Below are 19,980 nucleotides of genomic sequence, written 5' to 3' on the forward strand. Positions count from 1 at the left end.
TACACATTGAATTTGCAGACCATACGTAGCATGCTGAACCACTCTTTGAACTGATGCCATAAAAAGAGACCTCAAAGTTCTCCCTTCGTGATCAAGGTTGAAGCTCTTGGGGATGACCACCACTCCTCTCTGCACGTTAAACCTCAGGGCCACCTGAGCTGAGGTCTTGTTGTACTTTTTGCCAACTGATACCAGTAGTTCATCTTCTAACAATGGTGGGCATTTTAGGTTTACCCTGTTTAAAAGATTGACATTTTACCACAATGCAACGAAGACATTTTTGCCAAATGAACACCCTCTTGAAGCTTAATGCAAGCAGGCTACTGTTTTAGATGAGTTCACTGTGTCTTTTGTCAACTGAATTTAATGAGCCTGCTTTTTCTCCCATACCAGGATGGATCCCTAGATGTCCCCAGAGGGCTGTATCCTACGAGGATAATGTCATTTTGCCTGCAGTATTTAAGCAACTTTGGCTGAGTGTAATAGGGGTGACATTCAACCTAAATAAAAAAGAAAATATTAGTTTAGTTAGGTAGATTTTAAAGAAGAATAAAAAACTCACAACATCATCATTAATGATTTATGTAGTCATATTTAATGTATTTTGTTATGCATATCTTGAGGCATTTTTTGTTTTTATTGCCCATTTCTTTACTTTCTTTAATCCAAAATTGAATATCTTCTTATCATTTGGCTTATTTAGGGACATGAGTGAATCATTAAGTTGATAGTATCTGGTTTGAGACAGGTTTGTGTTTCAGGCCAGGTTTGTTAAGGATCAACTCCAGATGTCGCTTGGGGGGGGGGTTGGTAAGGCAGTCATCCACAGACGACAGGGTCAGTGGTTCGATCCCCAGCTATATGTCAAAGTGTCTCTGGGCAAGACACTGAATCCCCAACAGCCCTTTCCCATCCCTAGCTGTGCAGTGCCGGTCCAAGCGCGATAGAAATTGGGGAAGGTTGTATTAGGAAGGCCATCAGGCATAAATCAACATGCAGACAATGATCTGCTGGGGCAACCCTGAACTCACACGATAAGCCAAAAGGACAAAAAAAAAAAAAAAAACAGCTCACATAACTGCCAAAGGTTTGGTTCCTGACTTTCAGCATGTATCTCTAATGAACTGCTACTGTTATCTACCTGTTTCTGCAGCTAACATTCAAGTTTGTATTTGTAACTTATATAAGACTAATCTAACAAACATTATTTAGTTACAGTCAGTGTTATTTATAAAGGTCACTACAGGCTCAAAAAGACTCATTTCTTTATCTCTCTTTCTTTTAATGAAGTTTAAAGTGAAAGTCAACAAGCCTCAACTCCCATGTAACACAGAGGTTGGTCTCATGATACATAAATTTGCCATTTCCATCTTTGGGGTAAAAAGTATAACCTGGCTTCAGTAAGTTTTTGAGAGATTTTGGCAACAGTTCAAAGTTAAGCAACATAACCTGATTATATGTGTCATTAAACACATACTGTATCTACTTTGAAGGCTGTTTTCATCTCTACAATATAAAGGTCAACATAATCTAGCTGTAATGTTTTCACGGTTTTCTTCAAAGCAGGTCGTACCAATTCTGGGTATTAAAATGTATTCCACGCCTGCACATTACAGCTTTCAAACACACAATGTAGCAAATGATACAAACCTATCCAAACTTTTTTTGTTTGCAGAGTTTATAAAAAGAACTTTTTTATCTGTAAGTAACAGTTTTCAATGACTCGTAAAACAAAAAACAATTGACAGTTTGTTTTGTAAATACATCAGAACGGTGCAAAGAATGATTGTATTATAAAATAAATGGGAGAGAATGATATTAAGATATAAACTAAGAATACTTTAAGCAACTGAACATGAATGCGTTTTTGGATTTCTTTTTAATAATGCATGTCTACTGTCTGTAGGGAAACCCTGAAAACAGTTTATGGCTGTATTGTTTTGTACCACTGTGACAGACTTTTTAAACAGCTGTATTTAGGATTTCCTACTGCTCCTTAAGGCAGAATAATACAAACACAGCTGCTTTAACGACTGATATTACTGCTCAAATTAAAATTTCAGAATCCTAAATTTCTGTTTTCTTTTCCTTGTATATAGATTCTACTGTTGTTCACTTAGCACATATTAGCCAACAGGACTACCTGAAGTGTTTGTACAAAAACATGAGTCTGAGAACATTGTTCTTTAGATTTACCATTTAATCCGTCACAGAAGGCTTAGTAAAATCATCAGTAAAACATTGGTAATTCGTTAGCAGCAAACATATTATTTAACAAAGTGAATACTATTAAGATTGTGTTATAATAAGAATAAGGTACAACGTGTAAAAGCAATAGAGTCAACAAGCCAGATCAAATTTAAGTGAGCCTTGACATCTGTGATAGGCTCTTTAGTAGTCATCATGAAATGGATACTCTGGATGATCAGACCACCTGTTGAGTCAAAAGAGAGAAATATTAATATTTTGTCTATTAGAGTAGCGGATCATCACACAGTTTGCACTATTCTCACATGAGAAGCTCCACAAAACGAATATTCTTGTTCAGTCCCTCAATTGCTTTCATCTCAGCCTTGGTAAGAGAGAAGTCGAATATCTACAGTGTTAACAACAGATCAATCACAACATGTCATTTATTACATAGTATTTACAGATACACAGTAAATATGCAGACCATACGTAGCATGCTGAACCACTCTTTGAACTGATGCCATAAAAACAAACCTTAAAGTTCTCCTTTACGCGATCAAGGTTGAAGCTCTTGGGGATGACCACCACTCCTCTCTGCACGTTAAACCTCAGGGCCACCTGAGCTGAGGTCTTGTTGTACTTTTTGCCAACTGATACCAGTAGTTCATCTTCTAACAATGGTGGGCATTTTAGGTTTACCCTGTTTAAAAGATTGGCATTTTACCACAATGCAACGAAGACATTTTTGCCAAATGAACACCCTCTTGAAGCTTAATGCAAGCAGGCTACTGTTTTAGATGAGTTCACTGTGTCTTTTGTCAACTGAATTTAATGAGCCTGCTTTTTCTCCCATACCAGGATGGATCCCTAGATGTCCCCAGAGGGCTGTATCCTACGAGGATAATGTCATTTTGCCTGCAGTATTTAAGCAACTTTGGTTGAGTGAAATAGGGGTGACATTCAACCTAAATAAAAAAGAAAATATTAGTTTAGTTAGTTAGATTTTAAAGAAGAATAAAAAACTCACAACATCATCATTAATGGTTTATGTAGTCATATTTAATGTCTTTTGTTATGCATATCTTAAAGCATTTTTTGTTTTTATTGCCCATTTCTTTACCTCTATAATCCAAAATTTAATATCTTTTAATCATTTGGCTTATTTAGGGACATGAGTGAATCATTAAGTTGACAGTACCTGGTTTGAGACAGGTTTGTGTTTCAGGCCAGGTTTGTTAAGGATCAACTCCAGTTGTCGCTTGTTGAAATTTGATACTCCGAGAGATTTTACTAGCCCAGCATCTTTGCAAGCCTCCAAAGCCTGCAGAAAATGTAAAAAAAAGAGAATGGTTAAAAAGTGTGGTTAAAAAGCAACTGTGAAAAAACTGTTAATATTTTACAAAAATACAGCACATGTAACTGCCAAAGGTTTTGTTCCGGACTTTTAGCATGAATCTCTAATGAACTGCTTTCTTTTAATAAAAGTGTAAAGTGCAAGTCAACACCCTCACCTCCCATGTAGCACAGAGGTTGGTCTCATGATACATAAATTTGCCATTCCCATCTTTGGGGTAAAAAGTATCACCTGGCTTCAGAAAATAATAGAATTTTAGTCATATTTAGGGACTTTGGCAACAGTTCAAAGTTAAACAAAATAACCTGTATTATATGTATATAAACACATGTATACTTTGAAGGCTGTTGGCATCTCTACAATATATAGGTCGACATAATCCATCTGTAATGTTTTCAACGTTTTCTCCAAAGCAGGGCGTACCAATTCTGGGGAATGGAATGTATTCCACAGCTGCATGATGAGTGCAGACAAAAATTGATTAGATATAGCAATAGCAGTCATTATGTACTCAAGAAGTCTGTTCAGTGGTCCATTGGAAGACCAAGATACAAAGTTACAGTTTGCAAACACACAATTTAGCAAATGTTTCAAACCTTTCCGCAGTAGAATATGTCCTCTCTCATCACAGTTCCATCAGCAATTTTTTCCCTTATTGCTTGTCCCACCTCATGCTCATTGAAGTAGATCAAAGCCCCATCAATGTGTCTGTATCCTGATTCAATAGCCACTTTGACTGCTTCATATGTAGCTGCTTTAGGGGTCTATCAAAAACACACCTCATGAGTGAATAATTACCTCTCAGTCACAGAGTGATCATTGTAAACTGTTTTTGGTATTAAAAATAAATGTTTGTTTCTTACCGTACGGGGATCACCGTATGTTCCCAGACCTATCAAAGGCATGCTGTTTCCATCACTCAGAGGAATGGAGTGGCTCTCAGCTGTCAAGATCATGCTCCTCAAAGTATGAGTCCTAAAATGCTAAATATTCCAACTATGGATTGTGTGCTTCCTTAAGGTCCGAGGACAAATAAGGGTAATCATGAGTACAAGTCGATGGGATTTGTACCCTGCTGCACTTTGATCAAAGCTCCTCCCAGCTACAAATAAGGGCAAACTTCCATACATCCTGGGAAATAACATATAGTGAAAAAAGAATCAAAAAACAAATAGTTTCTAACACGTTCACTAAATTAAATTAATAAGTAATTTTCAGTCATAACGACTGGTACTGCAAAATAGGCAACACGTGAGTGAGTGAAAATCACATCAAATTTGCTTTCAAAGTTGCATCTTTTAGTGCGTAATTTGGACTTAATCGGAAGCTGTAGCTTTAAAAACCGCAGTGCCGTCTGGGTAATATCTGTGTTTTGAGCGAAGCAATCACAGATGGTCGCCTGAGTCTCCAATAGACAAATGAACCTCAGAATACTATGTACGTGGTATCATTTTGATTAATAAGTGACTGTGCGCTGTTGTGTTCTGTCTGTTTGATTAAGGGTCCCCACAAAGCTGGTGTCTCTAGCTTATGGGCATGTTGCTAATTTAGCTTCCAAAACGGAAATAATTCTCTACAATTCAACTAAAGCTGTCATCGCACAGCTTAATAAGCTATTTTATGGGATGAAAGGACCGTGCTTATTTTATTGTAATGCAAAATAATAGTACTTAACGTTATACTGCCTGTGTGGCTGTTTAAGTCAAGGAAATTATAGGTTATCCTTTGTTTCCAATCGTAACCCCCTATTGATTGGTTGACCATAGCGATAGCGAAGCAGAGGGGGTGAAAATGGAGGAAAGTGCAGAAAATGTTGACAACGACGACATTGTCATTATCGTGGAGAACGAGGCAGAAAGTTTGCCAGCCGAGAAGGAGAGGGTGAAGCAGCAGGGCACCTTCGGGCTCATGGACACATGTCCAATTTGCAAATTGAGCTTCCACAACAGAGAGCCCAAACTCCTGCCGTGTCTCCACTCGTTCTGCAAGAGGTGTCTTCCTGCGCCCTTCAGGAATGCTGACCCGAGGCGTGACTCACAGGCTCAAAGCGACAACAGCAAACCACGTGAGAATATTGATTTTTGTATTGGTATGACACAGTTGGTAGCGATGCTAATGGGATACAATGTGATCACAACATTGCAATTCTTTCCTGGTTTTAAATAATGGTGATACCTTCTTGAAACCCAATGTGGGGCTGAATGCTGTGGACAATATATATATTAACTATTAAAAATATAATTTGGTGTCAGAACATATTTAAGCAGCAAGACAAACTTGACTAATGCTGTACAATACCCGGAAAGAAAACCCGTCTTTCACAATCAAATAATCACATAAAGCATCTCAAATAAAACATACACTACAATTAATATAGCTAATATCGTAGTCTCAAAGTGCTGAGTCAGTATTATAGCTGCCTATTGTGCAGCTGTTTAATTACAAAAACAAAAATTTACATTGCCAATTTTGAGCTGACATTATAAATGGTGGAACTGCTTTCTTGCTCCAGTAGGTGCCATTCGATGTCCAGTGTGTAGACAGGAATGCTGGGAGATGGACGTGCTGGATAATTTCTTTGTCAAAGACTCTGCTGAGGTGCCGAGCAGCACAGTGGAAAAAAACAGCCAGGTTGGTGGTCACTTGTGTATTCCAATCTCCTCCGCTTCCAACAGTTAACTTTTCTTGTGTTTGATTATTTTTATTATGTCCTGCATGGTCTTCCTTTTTATTTTGTTGTTTGGTTCTCCTTATGATAGGTTTGTATGAGCTGCGAAGATAACACAGAAGCAACAGGTTACTGTGTGGAGTGTGTGGAATTCCTATGTGTGACATGTATTGAGGCACACCAAAGAGTGAAGTTCACCAGGGATCACACCATACGCCAGAAGGAGGAGATGTCACCAGGTAGCATCTTCTTCTATTGCAGAAAAATAATAGTTAAAAACAATAACCTAAAAGCAATAGCTGGCACCTTTTGTGCCGTAGTATAGTGATATGGCAAATACTGTTCTTAAGTCATGATCTAAACACCATTAAATATTAAAACGAGATCATTTTGCAAACGAAATAAGTTGACACCATGTTTCTGTGTTCTTCCATTTCTGTATCCCAGAAGCAGTAGGTATTTCCACACAGAAGCCTGTGTTTTGTAACATTCACAAACAGGAGCCACTTAAGCTGTTTTGTGAGACATGTGATCGACTCACCTGTCGAGACTGTCAGCTGCTTAAGCACAAGGATCACAAGTATGCAGATTTTTATTCATGACATAAAAATCTTTTATTGTTCTAATTGTTTTTCAGAACTATTGGCACTAGTTGACTGGCAATTATAATGCAGCTTGTTATGATTTTAATAATGTAGCTAACCTGCTGATTTTAATGCAAATTATGTTTGACATTTTATGGAAATGGCTACAAAGTTGTTTTTCTTTTGTCTTCAGATAAAAAATAATTTTAGTATCAGAAAGGCTAATACAGTTCAACAAAGAATAAGTGCCAATAGCTAATTCAGATAGTAACCACAATCGAATTTGTTGGGAAACTAAACTTTTGGATATCCTTTGTGTCTAGCTACCAGTTTTTGGAGGATGCATACAGGAACCACAGGCAGTATCTGGAGAACATGACGCAGCAGTTGCAAGAGAAAAGAAAGGCCATCGAAGATGTATCCAGCTGTATCAGCACTGGGTAAAGTCATTATCTACACTTGATTAGAGTTTCAGTTTCAGTTGCATGTCAGAGATAATAAGTCATATTGACAATTGGTTCAGATAGAAAACTGAGTAACTGCACTTTATGCATTTTTGGGACTGTTTTTTTTTTTTTTTTTATAAAATCATAAGTAAATAGTCATAATAGTTTGCATATTGAAACAATGGGGTGTCTGTACTCATTGTGATTTATAACATTTATTTTCTGCCATTGATTCTCAGACTCCAGCAAGTTGAAGAAAACAGGAAGGCTGTAACTAATGAAATAAAAAAGTCTATCTGTAACTTGATTATGGAGATCAACAGGAAAGGGAAGATTCTGGTTAACCAGCTTGAGGTAAAGTCTTAACTCTGCATTAAGCAGATTTTAAGGCCCTTAAAAAGGCAATACCCACAAATTTAGCATATGTTCTGACACTTTATCAACACATTTCCTGTCAGTCTCTGACTAAAGACCATGAGTTGGCTTTAAAAAAGCAGCAAGAGGATGTGAACTCTTTGAGCAGGCACCTAGACCACGTTATCAGCTTTACCAAATGGGCCACAGCCAGCCACAGTGGAACAGCCCTCCTGTATTGTAAGAGACTGGTAAGTCATGAAACACCAGCAAGTCTGTCGGTTGCTTGTGTCTTTTTCTGCAATTAAAAAAAAAAAAAAAATTGACACTTTCAGTAAAACTTCAGTATGTTCCTTGTCTTGTTGTCTTGCAGATCCTTTTTCAGATCCATTACCTGATGAGGGCGAGCTGTAATCCGTCCATCGTCCCTCAGAGTTCTGTTCGCTTCCAGTGTCGCTCTGGATTCTGGGCCACAAATGTTGATCTCGGTAAGAACTGCGTCACTTACGAATTAACCTGGAACAAATTTAAAAAAGTTTCCTGTTTCATTGGGTTTTTAATGTTGTTAAAAATGTCATCACCTGCAGGAATAGCTGCAGATTGCGTGTGCAGTCCTGTTCATTCAGTTTTCTAGGTTATTTTTTTACTTTTACCAGTTATTGTGAATAGAAATTAGATCCTGGGACATGGAACATTTTTTTTGTTTCTCATCATCCTATACTGTTATTTTATCTTTGTCAGTGTGTTCCTAAATCTAGTAAACAAAAGATAGTTTTTGCGTATATTAATACGCAGTAAATTAATCTCATCTGGCCTAAATAACGTTTTACTTAATCTTTTTTTACCATTATCTTCCTTTTTGTGCTTGTCTTACAAACACTTTAACTAAGCATAATTTCATAACCAACAGACAGCATATATGTTTGTAGTTGCTTTACACTATTCTGAAGGGCTACTTTCAAATATTTAATACATTTTATATAGTACTGATTAACTCTCTTACCCCTCTGCCAAAATACTTTTTTTTTTTTTTTTTTTTTTTTTAAGATGCCTGCAGTCTGCTCTTGTTTTGTAACTGAGTCTATTCTTCCCATGTCTGTAGCATGTACACTATTTTGCCACAGTTCATGTCTTCCAAAAATATTTAAAATGTATCACTGAGCAACACTGTTGAACTTTATACCTTTTTTTTTGTGTGTGTAACCTACATAAACATGACGATTGGTTTTTAGAATTTATAAAGATTTGTTTTCAGTAGAAATAACTGATGAATGATAAGCTTGGCAGAAGTATGTTTAAGAGTTGTTTGTGCATCCCATAATATCATAATATCTCTTATGTCTATTTAGCCTCATGGGTGAGTGGAATAAAATTGTAGACAGATACATTTAAACTGCGATAGTTGGCAGAGGAGTACAACTGCAAGGTGCTAATTCTAGTTAAAACTGAGGGAGTTGTGATGGCAGAAAGCTTGAAGCTCAAGTGAACTGTGGGCGTTACCATCATGGTTTCTTGTTGTGTCCAGGATCTTTGGTAGTGGAAAGAGGCCCTGGATGGTCACCTATCCCCAATCACCAAGCAGGTCCTAGAGCAGAGGCACCTGGTGGAGGCCTTTCAGTCTCAGCCCAGCAGCGACAGAGCACACTGGCCCAACTCCAGATGCAGGTAAGATTTTCAGCACAGTCAGTAGTTTTATTACCCTGATTTAAAAATTACGATGGTGTTCCGATTAAGTGTTACTTATTTCTTGGTTTTCTAAATAATCTCAGTGCTGTGTAATAATTTTATAATAGTATATCCTCTTCCAGCACTGATAAAACTGTTTAACTACCCCCCCTGTCCAAGGTTGACAAGCTTTCCCAACAGCCCCACAGACAGCTCCCTCCCAACCACTGGTCGTGGTCCTACCAAAATGTCAGGCTCCCAGGACCTCATGGCCCTCCACCGCCAACCAGGCCCATCAATGGAGGGTCCTCCCCTTCCCAAGGTCCCCCCAGCTTGGCACAGCCAGGACGTAGATTTGGGAGCTCCCAACCAAACCCCAGAAGCCCCACAACAGCATCATCAATTCTTCAAAATCCAGGATTTGCATCCGCTCAGGTAAATTGACATATCTAAGAACACGGTGAATGTTCTGTATGCTGTACATAAGCCATAAGGATTCCCAGCCCCTCAAGCACTTGAAGTTCTATTATTTTTTTTAATCAGATGAAGACTTGTTGACATTAATATTGTTTTAATGAATTTGATAAAACGTTATTATCTTTTGCCTCAAAAGTGAATCAAGTCAGTTTATCTACTAGATTATACTGTATCCTTTTAGCTTGATAAATTCCTTAGCAGAATTTTATTCTCAGGAAATGTCTTACAAATGCTTTCACAACCAATGTACATTTGTTACAGTGCCTTTTTCCACTGTCTTAAATGGCGACTTCACCAATTTTTAACTTGCTTTCTATGGCTTTAGTTTAGGGTGTATATGTACATTAATGCATTTAAACTTCCCTCTGACTTCCCTATATTACAATATTCCTCTGTGTCTAGCTGAAAAACTCCTCCAGATGACATCACCCTGGAGAGTTTTTTTTATTACTAGGAGTTCAGATGATATCATTTTAGGGAGCTCTTGAAAAGCAGGTTGACTGGGATTACAAACTGCATAGTGTGAACCACAAGATGACATAATCTGAACTGAATGTTCCTGCAAGTGATGTGATCTGGAGGTGTTTTCAGCTAGAAGTAGAGAGATATTTTAATATAAGGAAGTCAGAGGGAAGTTTAATGGCAATCATTTACATGTACTAGTCAAACAAGAACTAAAAGAAGACGAAGAAAGTCAAAATTATTGAACTCGTCCTTTAATAAACAAAAAACTGGGCCAGAATGATCCGATAGTTGTAGCCAAACAGTGTTTTTCACACAACTCTTCAAACCTTTCAAAATGGTATTATTATAATTATTATTTTTTTTTTTTTTTAGTCTCTGAGAGATCTGATCCATAGCTCCAACTTCCCTCCTAAACCCATGGATGTGTTGCAGAGTACGTCACGTTACCCACAGCCTCTGTCTGCTGCAGCAGTCACACAAACGACACTAAACCAGGTTAGTAGGAATGGAGAATGGAGAGACAGGAACATGATTCTTTAAAAAAAAAAAAATTACCATTCAGGTTTGTTTACAAGTAATAATGAACGATTTTATTTCCTTTAGCGGGGCCTGCAAGAGTCCTCCTTTCTGAAGAGGACTGAGGCCAGTGGAACTGTGCCCTCCATTACGATCTCTGTCCCCAAACCCAGCTATGCTCAAAGTCTAGCCTCTAAAACTGCTGACAAAACAAGCACACTCGGTCACATAACAGGTCAGTATCTACGCTCCAGTTGAGCTGCATCTTTGCAGGTCATGCTAGAATATGAATAGGTTTTTTGTTGTTACAACTCCTAAAAGTTGTATATTTTTTTTTGTAATCCTCTTTTTGTGAAGTTCAAGGAAGGCAAAACTCTCCAGTGGCCAAACCTTCTTCTTCAGACAGAAGCACAGGGTAAGAAAAGATCCTCATCAGATTTTCTCCCCGGTCCCTTAGTTATTTTTTATTTATTTTTTAAATTCATTATCGAGGAGTTGCCTTTTCTACTGGTGCTTTATTTGTTTCTCCAGTATGTCAGGAGCTGGCTTTTTGTTTTCGTCCTTTCGGCTTATCCCGTGAGTTCAGTGTCGCCACAGTGGATCATTGTCCGCATGTTGATTTGGCACAGTTTGTAGGCCGAATGCCCTTCCTGACGCAACCCTCCCAAATTTCTCCCGGGCTTGGACAGACTCTGCCCAGCTGGGGATGGGGATGGGCTGTTAGGGGTTCAGTGTCTTGCCCTGAGACACTCCGTCATGTAGCCGTGACCGGGGATCAAGCCACTGACCCTGTGATTCATGGACGACTGCCTTAACAACTGAGCTAGAGCGGGCTTTAAAGAGACAAAGTCAATAAACTGGGTTGGTTAAAAGAGAAAAAAAACTAATGGGTTTTTCCTCAACTTATTTAAAATGTTTTTTTTATTATTAGGATGGATTTGTGCCAGTTTTAACAACCTTGCAACATATTATCAATCCATTATGGTTACCATTGTGGTGGTACATCTGTGCTTGATCACCACTAAGGAACATGGAAATTACTAGTTGCTGATAGCATTTGTGACGCACAATAATGAAATTACCTTTAAATTGTGTAATAAAAGATGCACTAGGACACTTGTTTCCTCTGTTTCTCCTTATATGTAACACATGGCATGCAAGTGATTCAGACATCAAACCGCTAATCCTCAAGAACAGATTCTTCGAGAAAGACCAGTGGGTCCTCTTTAATTATGTAATGATCACTCTCATCCCCTGTTCTTCTTTTTGGCAACCTGTATGGTGAAGGACGACTTCCTGGAATAAGACTTCGGAGCCACCATCTGTCCCTTCAGCCAAGCGACGACGAAGGTCATCCCCAGGGCCCATCATTGTCATCAAGGATGAACCAGAAGACGAGGATGAAGTTCGTTTCGTAAGAGGGTTACTTGTGTAGTAGAAGTTTAGGTTGTTGAGAAGCTAAGTAGACACTGACACAGCTGTGTCATGACATGTTTGCAAAAATGCAAAAACATGGTCTTACAAATGAAACAATTATGCTCAAAGGCTGAGCCAAGAGACATGATGCTAATCCAAACTGTTGGCAAACAAAATATGGAAAGTATGGACCACAGATACTGTTGTAAAGGAAATGGTTCATTCATATTCAAATTTTTTGCCACTTAATTGGTTGTAATGTGATTATGTCCAGGCTATATTTTAAACAATATTTGTATTTACTTGGCTCTAAAGACTGTACACTGATGTTACTTGTAGTCCAAAAGATTTTGTTGACTTGTGCTATTGTCATATCACTATTGCAAAAACTAAATTTTGTGATGTACTTTTAAGTCTTAGACTCATTGTTTTAGGTTTAAGATTTAATACCTTTTTGAAATGTGATATTTTGTGCATTGCTTTTAATCAAATATAGGTATTAAAGGGGTTGCAAACATTACATTCCATTTTTGATTTATTTTACACAGCATCCCACCTTTTTAGAAAATGGGGTGTTTTTTTTGTTGTTTTTTTTTAAACTGCAGTCTCAGGTTATGCTTACTGAGTTAAAGAAATATTCTGTTTGGGTGCTGGTTCTGGGGCCATTTCTAACTATCATATATATATAACTGCTTATATGCCACTTTTTTGTTACCGACAGGTGCAGTCGAGTGTGGGGTCCAGCTTGCCAGACAGCAGCACTGGGGCTCAGTCCAAGCCACGGCAGCAGCAGAAGGTGTCCGTTCCTGTCCCAAATCCTGCGTCGGACTCCAAAGTTGGGAAAGAGCAGCATCCTCAGGTTGCAGGGCATCAGGAGTCTGACAAGAGAGCGGAGCCAGAAGAAGATCCTAACGAGGACTGGTGTGCTGTCTGCCAGAACGGAGGAGAGCTGCTCTGTTGTGACAAATGTCCTAAAGTTTTCCATCTTTCCTGCCATATCCCTACATTGAACGAGTCCCCCAGGTGAAGGAAAGTCTCTTAAAGATGTGGATTTCTGATAAAATTGTGTTTGGAATCATCTTTGGAAAAAACTGAGACATTAATAATGTGGACTAAAATGCAGCTTGTTTGGATGAGTTATCTTACTGCATGTTTACAAAGATAAGTATTGTGGGGCTTGCAAGTACAAGTACTTCCACTTGGGGGCACAGTCCTTATAACCTTGATGGCATATGTACTAGCTTTTACTTCTTTACAAAAGAGTTTTACTGGTACTGTAAAACTCATTCTTGTGAACAATTGGTTGCAAGGTTGCTCTTGAAACACATTTTACTCCAGTTACAATATTAGTTTGTGATCTGGACAATTAGTTGAATATATTGAAAAGTTACTACTGGAAATTATGGAGGCGGATTATTTATCAAAATTATATGATTTAGCATTGCTGTTGCATATTTTGTAGCAGGAACTGGTCCATCCTTGCATGTGTCCTAACAAGTTTATTTATTTCCCATGTTTCCTCAGTGGCGAATGGTTCTGTTCGTTCTGCCGAGACCTCGATTCTCCTGAGATGGAGTATGACTGCGTCAGCAAGGACGAACCTGTCTCTGAGACATTCCCACCTATTGATAGGAGGGTATGCCAACTCAGCAGTACAGCATTTGCATTGTTCTGCATTATATTCTCCAGTTCCTACAATAAGTATTGATTGTCTTTAATAATCAAAAGACAAAACCTTTTTTTTTTTTTTTTTTTTTTTTTATATCCTTACAATTGTCTCCCATCAAACAATTTCCATATCACTGAGGGAAACTGAAGACCCTCCACATCTCTACATAGTATAATCAGTTAAAATAATTGCTATAATTTTCAGTCTTTTTGTACTTATACAGCGGTGCGAGAGGCTGCTACTACGTCTGTTCTGTAATGACTTCAGCACTGACTTCCAGCAGGCTCCATCTCCATCAGTAAGTAATCAGTGTTATTACACAGAAGACACAGTTCAAATTATAAACACATTATTGTAACTTAACCTTAATCCCAATATAAAAATGCATATTAGCCTAGTAAAATGTTCTTTGATAATTAAATGAAAGAAAAGGGGTTAAGTAGTGTATTAAAAAAGTTATATTAAAATAATGAACATTGGTGCAAAGGTTTACATCCACTTGAAAAATGAATAAGAAATTAACATACATTTTTGGTGAAGGAACATTTGTACTACCTGATTGTGCATGACAAAATTATTTGTTTGACTTATTGTGACATTTCAAATAAGGGGAAGCAAAGCACTCAACTCTAGTTTCCAGTGAAGACTATGAGGATTAACACTGACTACTGGTTGAAAAGTAACCACTTCACTTCTCAGATATTGTTATATAAAGTATTAATTATTGGCCCTCCAGTGTGATTTTTATAATGATTGGCTTGTTTTTAAAAGCAGAAACTGACATGTCTAAAATTAAATTTAAATGAAAATGGCTGCTAATTTTCAAGAGGTACTGTATGACTGATTGGCATGAGTTTTATTAATTGTTTACTTTTTACTGTTTTTTTTTTTTTTTTTTTTTAACAATGTAGGAGACCAGAAAGTACAAAGAACTGATAAAGACTCCGATGGATTTGTCGATAGTAAAGAGGAGACTGGAGTCAAAGTCAGCCGATGGAGAATGTTATGTTAGTCCTGAAGGGTTTGTCACAGATGTCAGGCTTATATTTTTCAACTGTGCAAAGTACTACAAGGTAGGCCACATTTCGCATGTCACATTTTTTATTTGTCTGTAAATATTCCTTTTTCTTTTGTTTTTCTTCATTTTTTGGGGTAATTAAAGCTTAAAAATTATAGCTATTTAACTTTTTTTTTTTTTTCATTAACAGTCAACATCAGAGATTGGGAGTGCAGGCTTGTACCTGGAGGACTACTTTGAGGAACAGTTAAAGGTTACCTACCCCGACAGGGTCTTTCCTGGGGGGAGGGAAGAACAGATGATTCCTCCTATAGAGGATGAGATAGATGAAGAGGAGGAAGAGATGTTGGAGGAAGGTGTGGCTCCGATCAAAAACAATAAACCACAAAGTCCTATTGGAGAAGGAATTCCCCCTGTAGAAGAGGATTTGGCTTCTCTGGAAGAAACAGCCCTGGCAGAGGAGAGAAAGTCAGAAACGGAGGATGGAGCGATGGATACAAGTGAGCAGAAGACGAACAAAAAGGTAGCAGCTACAGATGGAGGGGAAGCCCCTGTAGAGGATGCACAGCAGGATGAGAAAACTCCTGTAAAGGATGTGGAAAGTTTTTCTGCTGTTGCTAGTGAAACACAAGACAGAGTAACCTCCAGCTCCCCCAAAGAGAAGAACCCTCCACCCACTACAGACAACCCTGCAGATCTACCCAAAACCCAGGAGAAGTCAGTTTCTGCAGGCACAGCAAAAGAATAGGAAGGATAGATGAATCACTACAGCCACAAACTGTAGAAAAAATGGATGATTTCAGTCTTCCACAGACTTGGCCCCAGTGGGGACCTATATTTGCTGCAATCCGAAAAGTTTTGTACTGTTCCATTTACAATAGGAGGAAAAAGGTACTGCTATACTAAAAAGGCATATTTAGTTGTGGATGTGCTGTAGAAGCACATTGAAGGAAGTAAATAAGCTCTTTTTTGTGTTGTTGCTGGAAAAGGTAACAACTCTACTGTAACATAGGAAGTTGTTTTCTGTGAAGCACAGAAAAATATTTGTCAATGGGACGTGTAAGTAATCACTTAACTTGTGTATATCCCTCAAACGTAATTCCGTTAGGTGAAAGCTCAAATGCTGGAATGAAAAAAACGTTGGATTACTAACGCATGCAAGATCTTAATAGGTCTTAATATTAATAATAATGCCTCCATTTTTTTAGTTTATAGACTTTAACTCCCTTAATAGCAATTTGGCTATGAACACAGTTTGTTCTATTCCAATAGTTTTTTGTTTTTTTATAGAATGGTATTGATATTACAGAAGTATCAAATATGGATACTGTAGTTTCTAGACAGAAGGAAGTGCCACACTTATCAATGCTACAAATAAAAAAAATAATATAAAGAGCAGGCATTTATCAAAATAAATTACCACTATTGTGGTTTAATTTCTCTTTAGCTAAATTGAGTCCTCGTCCTCCTAAATCCCAACAATTTTTTTTTTTTTAAATTCAATTACCTTGTTGATTTTAATAAAGAGATTGACTTTATTTATTTACATTTTATCTAAGACGAGACATTATTACTTTCTCATCATCCGCATCTGAACACAGTGTGTTTTGCAAATTGGGTCTTTTCCTTTGGGATCACGATGGCGCTCACATAAAACAAAAACCTTATTCAGAAAAATGTGAACTTAGACACACATGGCTAATAAGAACACACAGGCTAAAATGATCTAAATCCTCCTTTATGGCCATCGACTCACTCTTGGTAGGAAAAAAGTCTCTTTGGTCCATTATTGTCACTTTATTACTAATAGGCCCTGTAAATTAACTCTACAGTGTTGAGTATATAAAGTACCTGCATTTACAATATTTGTAATAAACAGGGTTATATGTAGACCTGACTCTTGCTATTGTCCTACTGTTGTCATCTTTGTGCTGAATTTTTGTTATTCTGGTTTAAAGCATGCAAATGTATTTATATCCTAGAGCAGTGGTTGTAAACTAGGAGGATGAGCCAATACAAGAGATCACGGGGTAAACCTGCAGGGGTCAAATGAGGAATGCAAGAGAAAGCCAACAATGCTGAATAGTCAAAATTTTATTCATTCTTGCTTTTTCCGTCATAAATTGCAAATATTTGATCATATTAGTTGCTTAAAATATTTGAAAAGCCATGCAACTTTTACTCAAAATGATTGTTGGCTCAGGAGTCGTCAAAATGTTCTTGAGAAAGATTTAACACCAACTTACCTGCCTCTGGTGGGTGATTGTAGCTCTGCCCCTGGTGGGTGATTGTGAGTGCAAGTGGGAGAATGAGAAGCAGTGTAAAGTACTTTGGGTACTAATACGTTAGAAAAGCAATAAATGCAGACCATTTACGACTTAAAAACAAAACACTAAAATAAAAATTAAAAAAAAAAGTTAATTTATAGGGCATAAATACTTATTTTATAGGAGTACTTGAGCAACACAGGGCTGGGTTTAACATGGCGGTGTTCCTTTTTTTTTCCTGTCACTTGTTATGATTGGACTACTGTGACTGCCTTGCTGCAGACACCAACAATTTTTCCAGCTCATCCTGGGGGATCCAGCAGCATTCTCAGGCCAAAGCTCATGACAGTAGGTAAAAGTTAGAACTGAACCGATTTGTAAATCAAAAGCTTTGGCATCTGGCTTTGCTTTTCTTCACCACAGTCTGATACAACACCCACATTACTTTGCCTTTGACCCCCTCTGCTCCAAGTGGTGTATTAACTAAGTTAAAATCAGAAACATTTTGTTCCTGTTGGTTAAATATCTACGCGGCAGCTTCAATGTAATTTTTTAAAAAGGATACAAAGTTAATATTTAAATTTCTTCAGCCAAGAACAAATCTTACATTTTTATACCAATTTATTTTAAAAATAATACTTATGTACTTTGATTTAATTATACATTTGAATGCAGAATGTCTTCTTGTACAGAGTACTCATACTTTGTCTTGGTATTTTTGCTTAAATTTATGATGTTTAATGTTTTGTAATATTGGCATGCATACTGTATGGTACGCATTACTGTTGCTGTGTTATATCTCACTTGCTGTAGTTAATTTTAAACACAGACGTTACAGTTCATTCAGAAAGTATTAACGGTGCTTAACTTTTTCTTCATTTTGTTACAGCTTTATTACAAAATGGATCAAATTCACTATTTTCCTCCAAATTCTACAAACAATACCCCATAATGGCAAAGTGAAAAAGGCTTGTTTGAAATCTTTGCAAATGTATTGAAAATAAAAAATGAAAACAATCACAAGTATTCATGGCCTGAACAACACCGTCTCTACACTAAAGCATGTGACAACTCTGTGACTGTCCTTGAGTGGCCCAGCATGAGCCCAGACTTGAGGGTTCAAAGTCTGGGCTATGGGTTCAGGGCTGGGAGACTTGAACCCAGCCAGAGCCAGCTGTTGATGTTGCTTCTACTAAAGCGGTCCTCACAGCAAGGCTGTGACCACCTACAAACGGGCCAGAATAATGCATTTTTGGTTATCCACCACAACAATAAAAATGTCACACAGATATAGGATTTGTTTTGATTTTAAATTGCTTATTCTTTATCATTCTATTCTAGGTTGCTCTAAATGAGTAGCAGAAACATTGTTATTCAGCTTTTTCCTTTGAGTATGATGTTCGAACGCGGTTTGGCGGACAAATTACTAAACATACAGTCACATGTAATTTGCTATTTTAGAGAGAATAAAAGCAATGGGCCAACTGTAACAACATGTCAGCGCACAGTAATTTTGTATTTTATACTATGCTGTGTTCATAAAGAATTTCTCTAACAATTGTGGCTTAATAATCTATAAAGTGTTCTGATAAATTACACTAGATACTATAGTAAACTCTCTGTGTAACAACTGCAAGTGAAACCTTCGCCATATATGTTTAAATTCTCAATATCTGTTTTCTTATATTATTATTACAACTAAGTGCAGACAGCAAATCCTTACAACATATTACAGCATGTTAGTGACCATTCTCTGCCTGCTTTCACCACCTTGTGGACAAATGCTTATCCCTAATACAGTCCAGCTCCACCAAAAAATAAAAAATAAAAAAAAAAAATACCCCACCAAGTTCTCCAAAGTGAAAATGAGTCACTGTGTATTTGCAGTGGAGGCAGACCCAAAATGGAAGGCACACCAAATAAACTGCATTGATAAAGTACTGCAAATATGCAAAGAGGCCTGACCTTATATTAACAAGTTTTTTGTTTGTTTTTTTTACATGGAATTGGTTTGCGTTTTGCACCATTCGGTAAAAAATACAGTCAGAAAATTGGACCCAGAACAAATCTTCGTCACCACAGGAAACTCCTTCTTTAATGCAGGAGCAACTTAGTTTGCAGCTGTTCCCTGTAAGAGGCCTCACTACATCACGAGGAGCCAGCAGCTGGAGCGTCTCAAAACCTTTACTGCAGGTCTTCATCTCATGCTTTTGGGATCGTTCTTCTTCCCTTTAATAAAAACATGTTACTATGCCTGCATGTGTGTTTGTTCATTCCCAGATGGAATTGGTCATTGGTCTGGTCCTGCAAAGCCTGGCAGTGCCATCAGCCCAGACTGGCATAAAGAAATTGTTCACCAAGGAGCAGGGCAGCTGAGGTTCTGTGTGCACTGTTATTGCCTTAAGAATTGAAATCTGCTTGAGAAGCATAAAAGTGTGGGAAATGCCTACTGTGAATAAATGTCTTCTCTCTGCTGGTGCAGAGTTTCTGTGGAATATGGGTGTGCAGTGGAAAGGATCTTCCCCTCTGAGGAGCTGCTCAATCCCCACAGCAAGCAAGGAATGGCAAGAACTGGGTTTTGTGTTTGCACTTGTCTGCTGACTGTTGCTCTTCTTATCTCTTTTTATTCCTTAGGTTTTCTTCCCCCCTCAGTAGGATCTTGGCCAATTTACAACCAGCTGTGTAATGGAACAATATTTAGATTTTATTGTCAGTGCATATCAAGCCATTTCTCCATGGCAGCATTGTAATTGGCCAAGTAGACATGCTTGTGCAGCCAGTGTAAAACTGTAGGTAGTACTTTAAAATCTTCTGATGGAAAGAATCCCTATTTTTCATTCCAGGAAAGGTAGAGGTCAAGTAGAAAGCTAGTGGAACCACATTTAAAAAGC

At 37.8% G+C, this 19,980-nt stretch overlaps 2 protein-coding genes across 6 annotated transcripts; one reads left to right on the forward strand and one right to left on the reverse strand.

Annotated features, from left to right (window-relative positions):
- Positions 1 to 2,163: 2,163 nt before the first annotated feature.
- On the reverse strand, positions 2,164 to 4,736 carry LOC137106724 (aldo-keto reductase family 1 member D1-like). The gene is made up of 9 exons (XM_067490434.1): positions 4,408 to 4,736; positions 4,141 to 4,308; positions 3,881 to 3,997; positions 3,702 to 3,779; positions 3,389 to 3,511; positions 3,046 to 3,155; positions 2,725 to 2,890; positions 2,514 to 2,596; positions 2,164 to 2,434 (listed from the first exon to the last, which is right to left on the reverse strand). The coding sequence occupies exons 1-9, from the start codon at positions 4,498 to 4,500 to the stop codon at positions 2,392 to 2,394; spliced, it is 981 nt and encodes a 326-aa protein (XP_067346535.1). The 5' UTR covers positions 4,501 to 4,736; the 3' UTR covers positions 2,164 to 2,391.
- A 124-nt stretch (positions 4,737 to 4,860) lies between these two features.
- Positions 4,861 to 18,106, forward strand: trim24 (tripartite motif containing 24). Of its 5 annotated transcripts, XM_067490429.1 has the most exons (20): positions 4,861 to 4,981; positions 5,311 to 5,609; positions 6,057 to 6,175; positions 6,304 to 6,451; positions 6,660 to 6,792; positions 7,120 to 7,236; positions 7,482 to 7,596; positions 7,701 to 7,847; positions 7,970 to 8,084; positions 9,122 to 9,261; positions 9,442 to 9,696; positions 10,576 to 10,698; positions 10,807 to 10,954; positions 11,077 to 11,134; positions 12,007 to 12,133; positions 12,857 to 13,158; positions 13,660 to 13,771; positions 14,028 to 14,102; positions 14,716 to 14,877; positions 15,013 to 18,106. In XM_067490429.1, the coding sequence occupies exons 2-20, from the start codon at positions 5,336 to 5,338 to the stop codon at positions 15,568 to 15,570; spliced, it is 3,228 nt and encodes a 1,075-aa protein (XP_067346530.1). In that variant the 5' UTR covers positions 4,861 to 4,981; positions 5,311 to 5,335; the 3' UTR covers positions 15,571 to 18,106. The 5 variants fall into 5 exon arrangements, with proteins under 5 accessions (XP_067346530.1, XP_067346533.1, XP_067346534.1 ...); XM_067490432.1 differs by having other exon boundaries at positions 4,935 to 5,609; positions 12,007 to 12,124; XM_067490433.1 differs by having other exon boundaries at positions 4,935 to 5,609; positions 9,463 to 9,696.
- Positions 18,107 to 19,980: the final 1,874 nt, after the last annotated feature.

The sequence above is a fragment of the Channa argus genome, chromosome 21 (assembly GCF_033026475.1).
Source record: "Channa argus isolate prfri chromosome 21, Channa argus male v1.0, whole genome shotgun sequence".
NCBI lineage: Eukaryota > Metazoa > Chordata > Actinopteri > Anabantiformes > Channidae > Channa > Channa argus.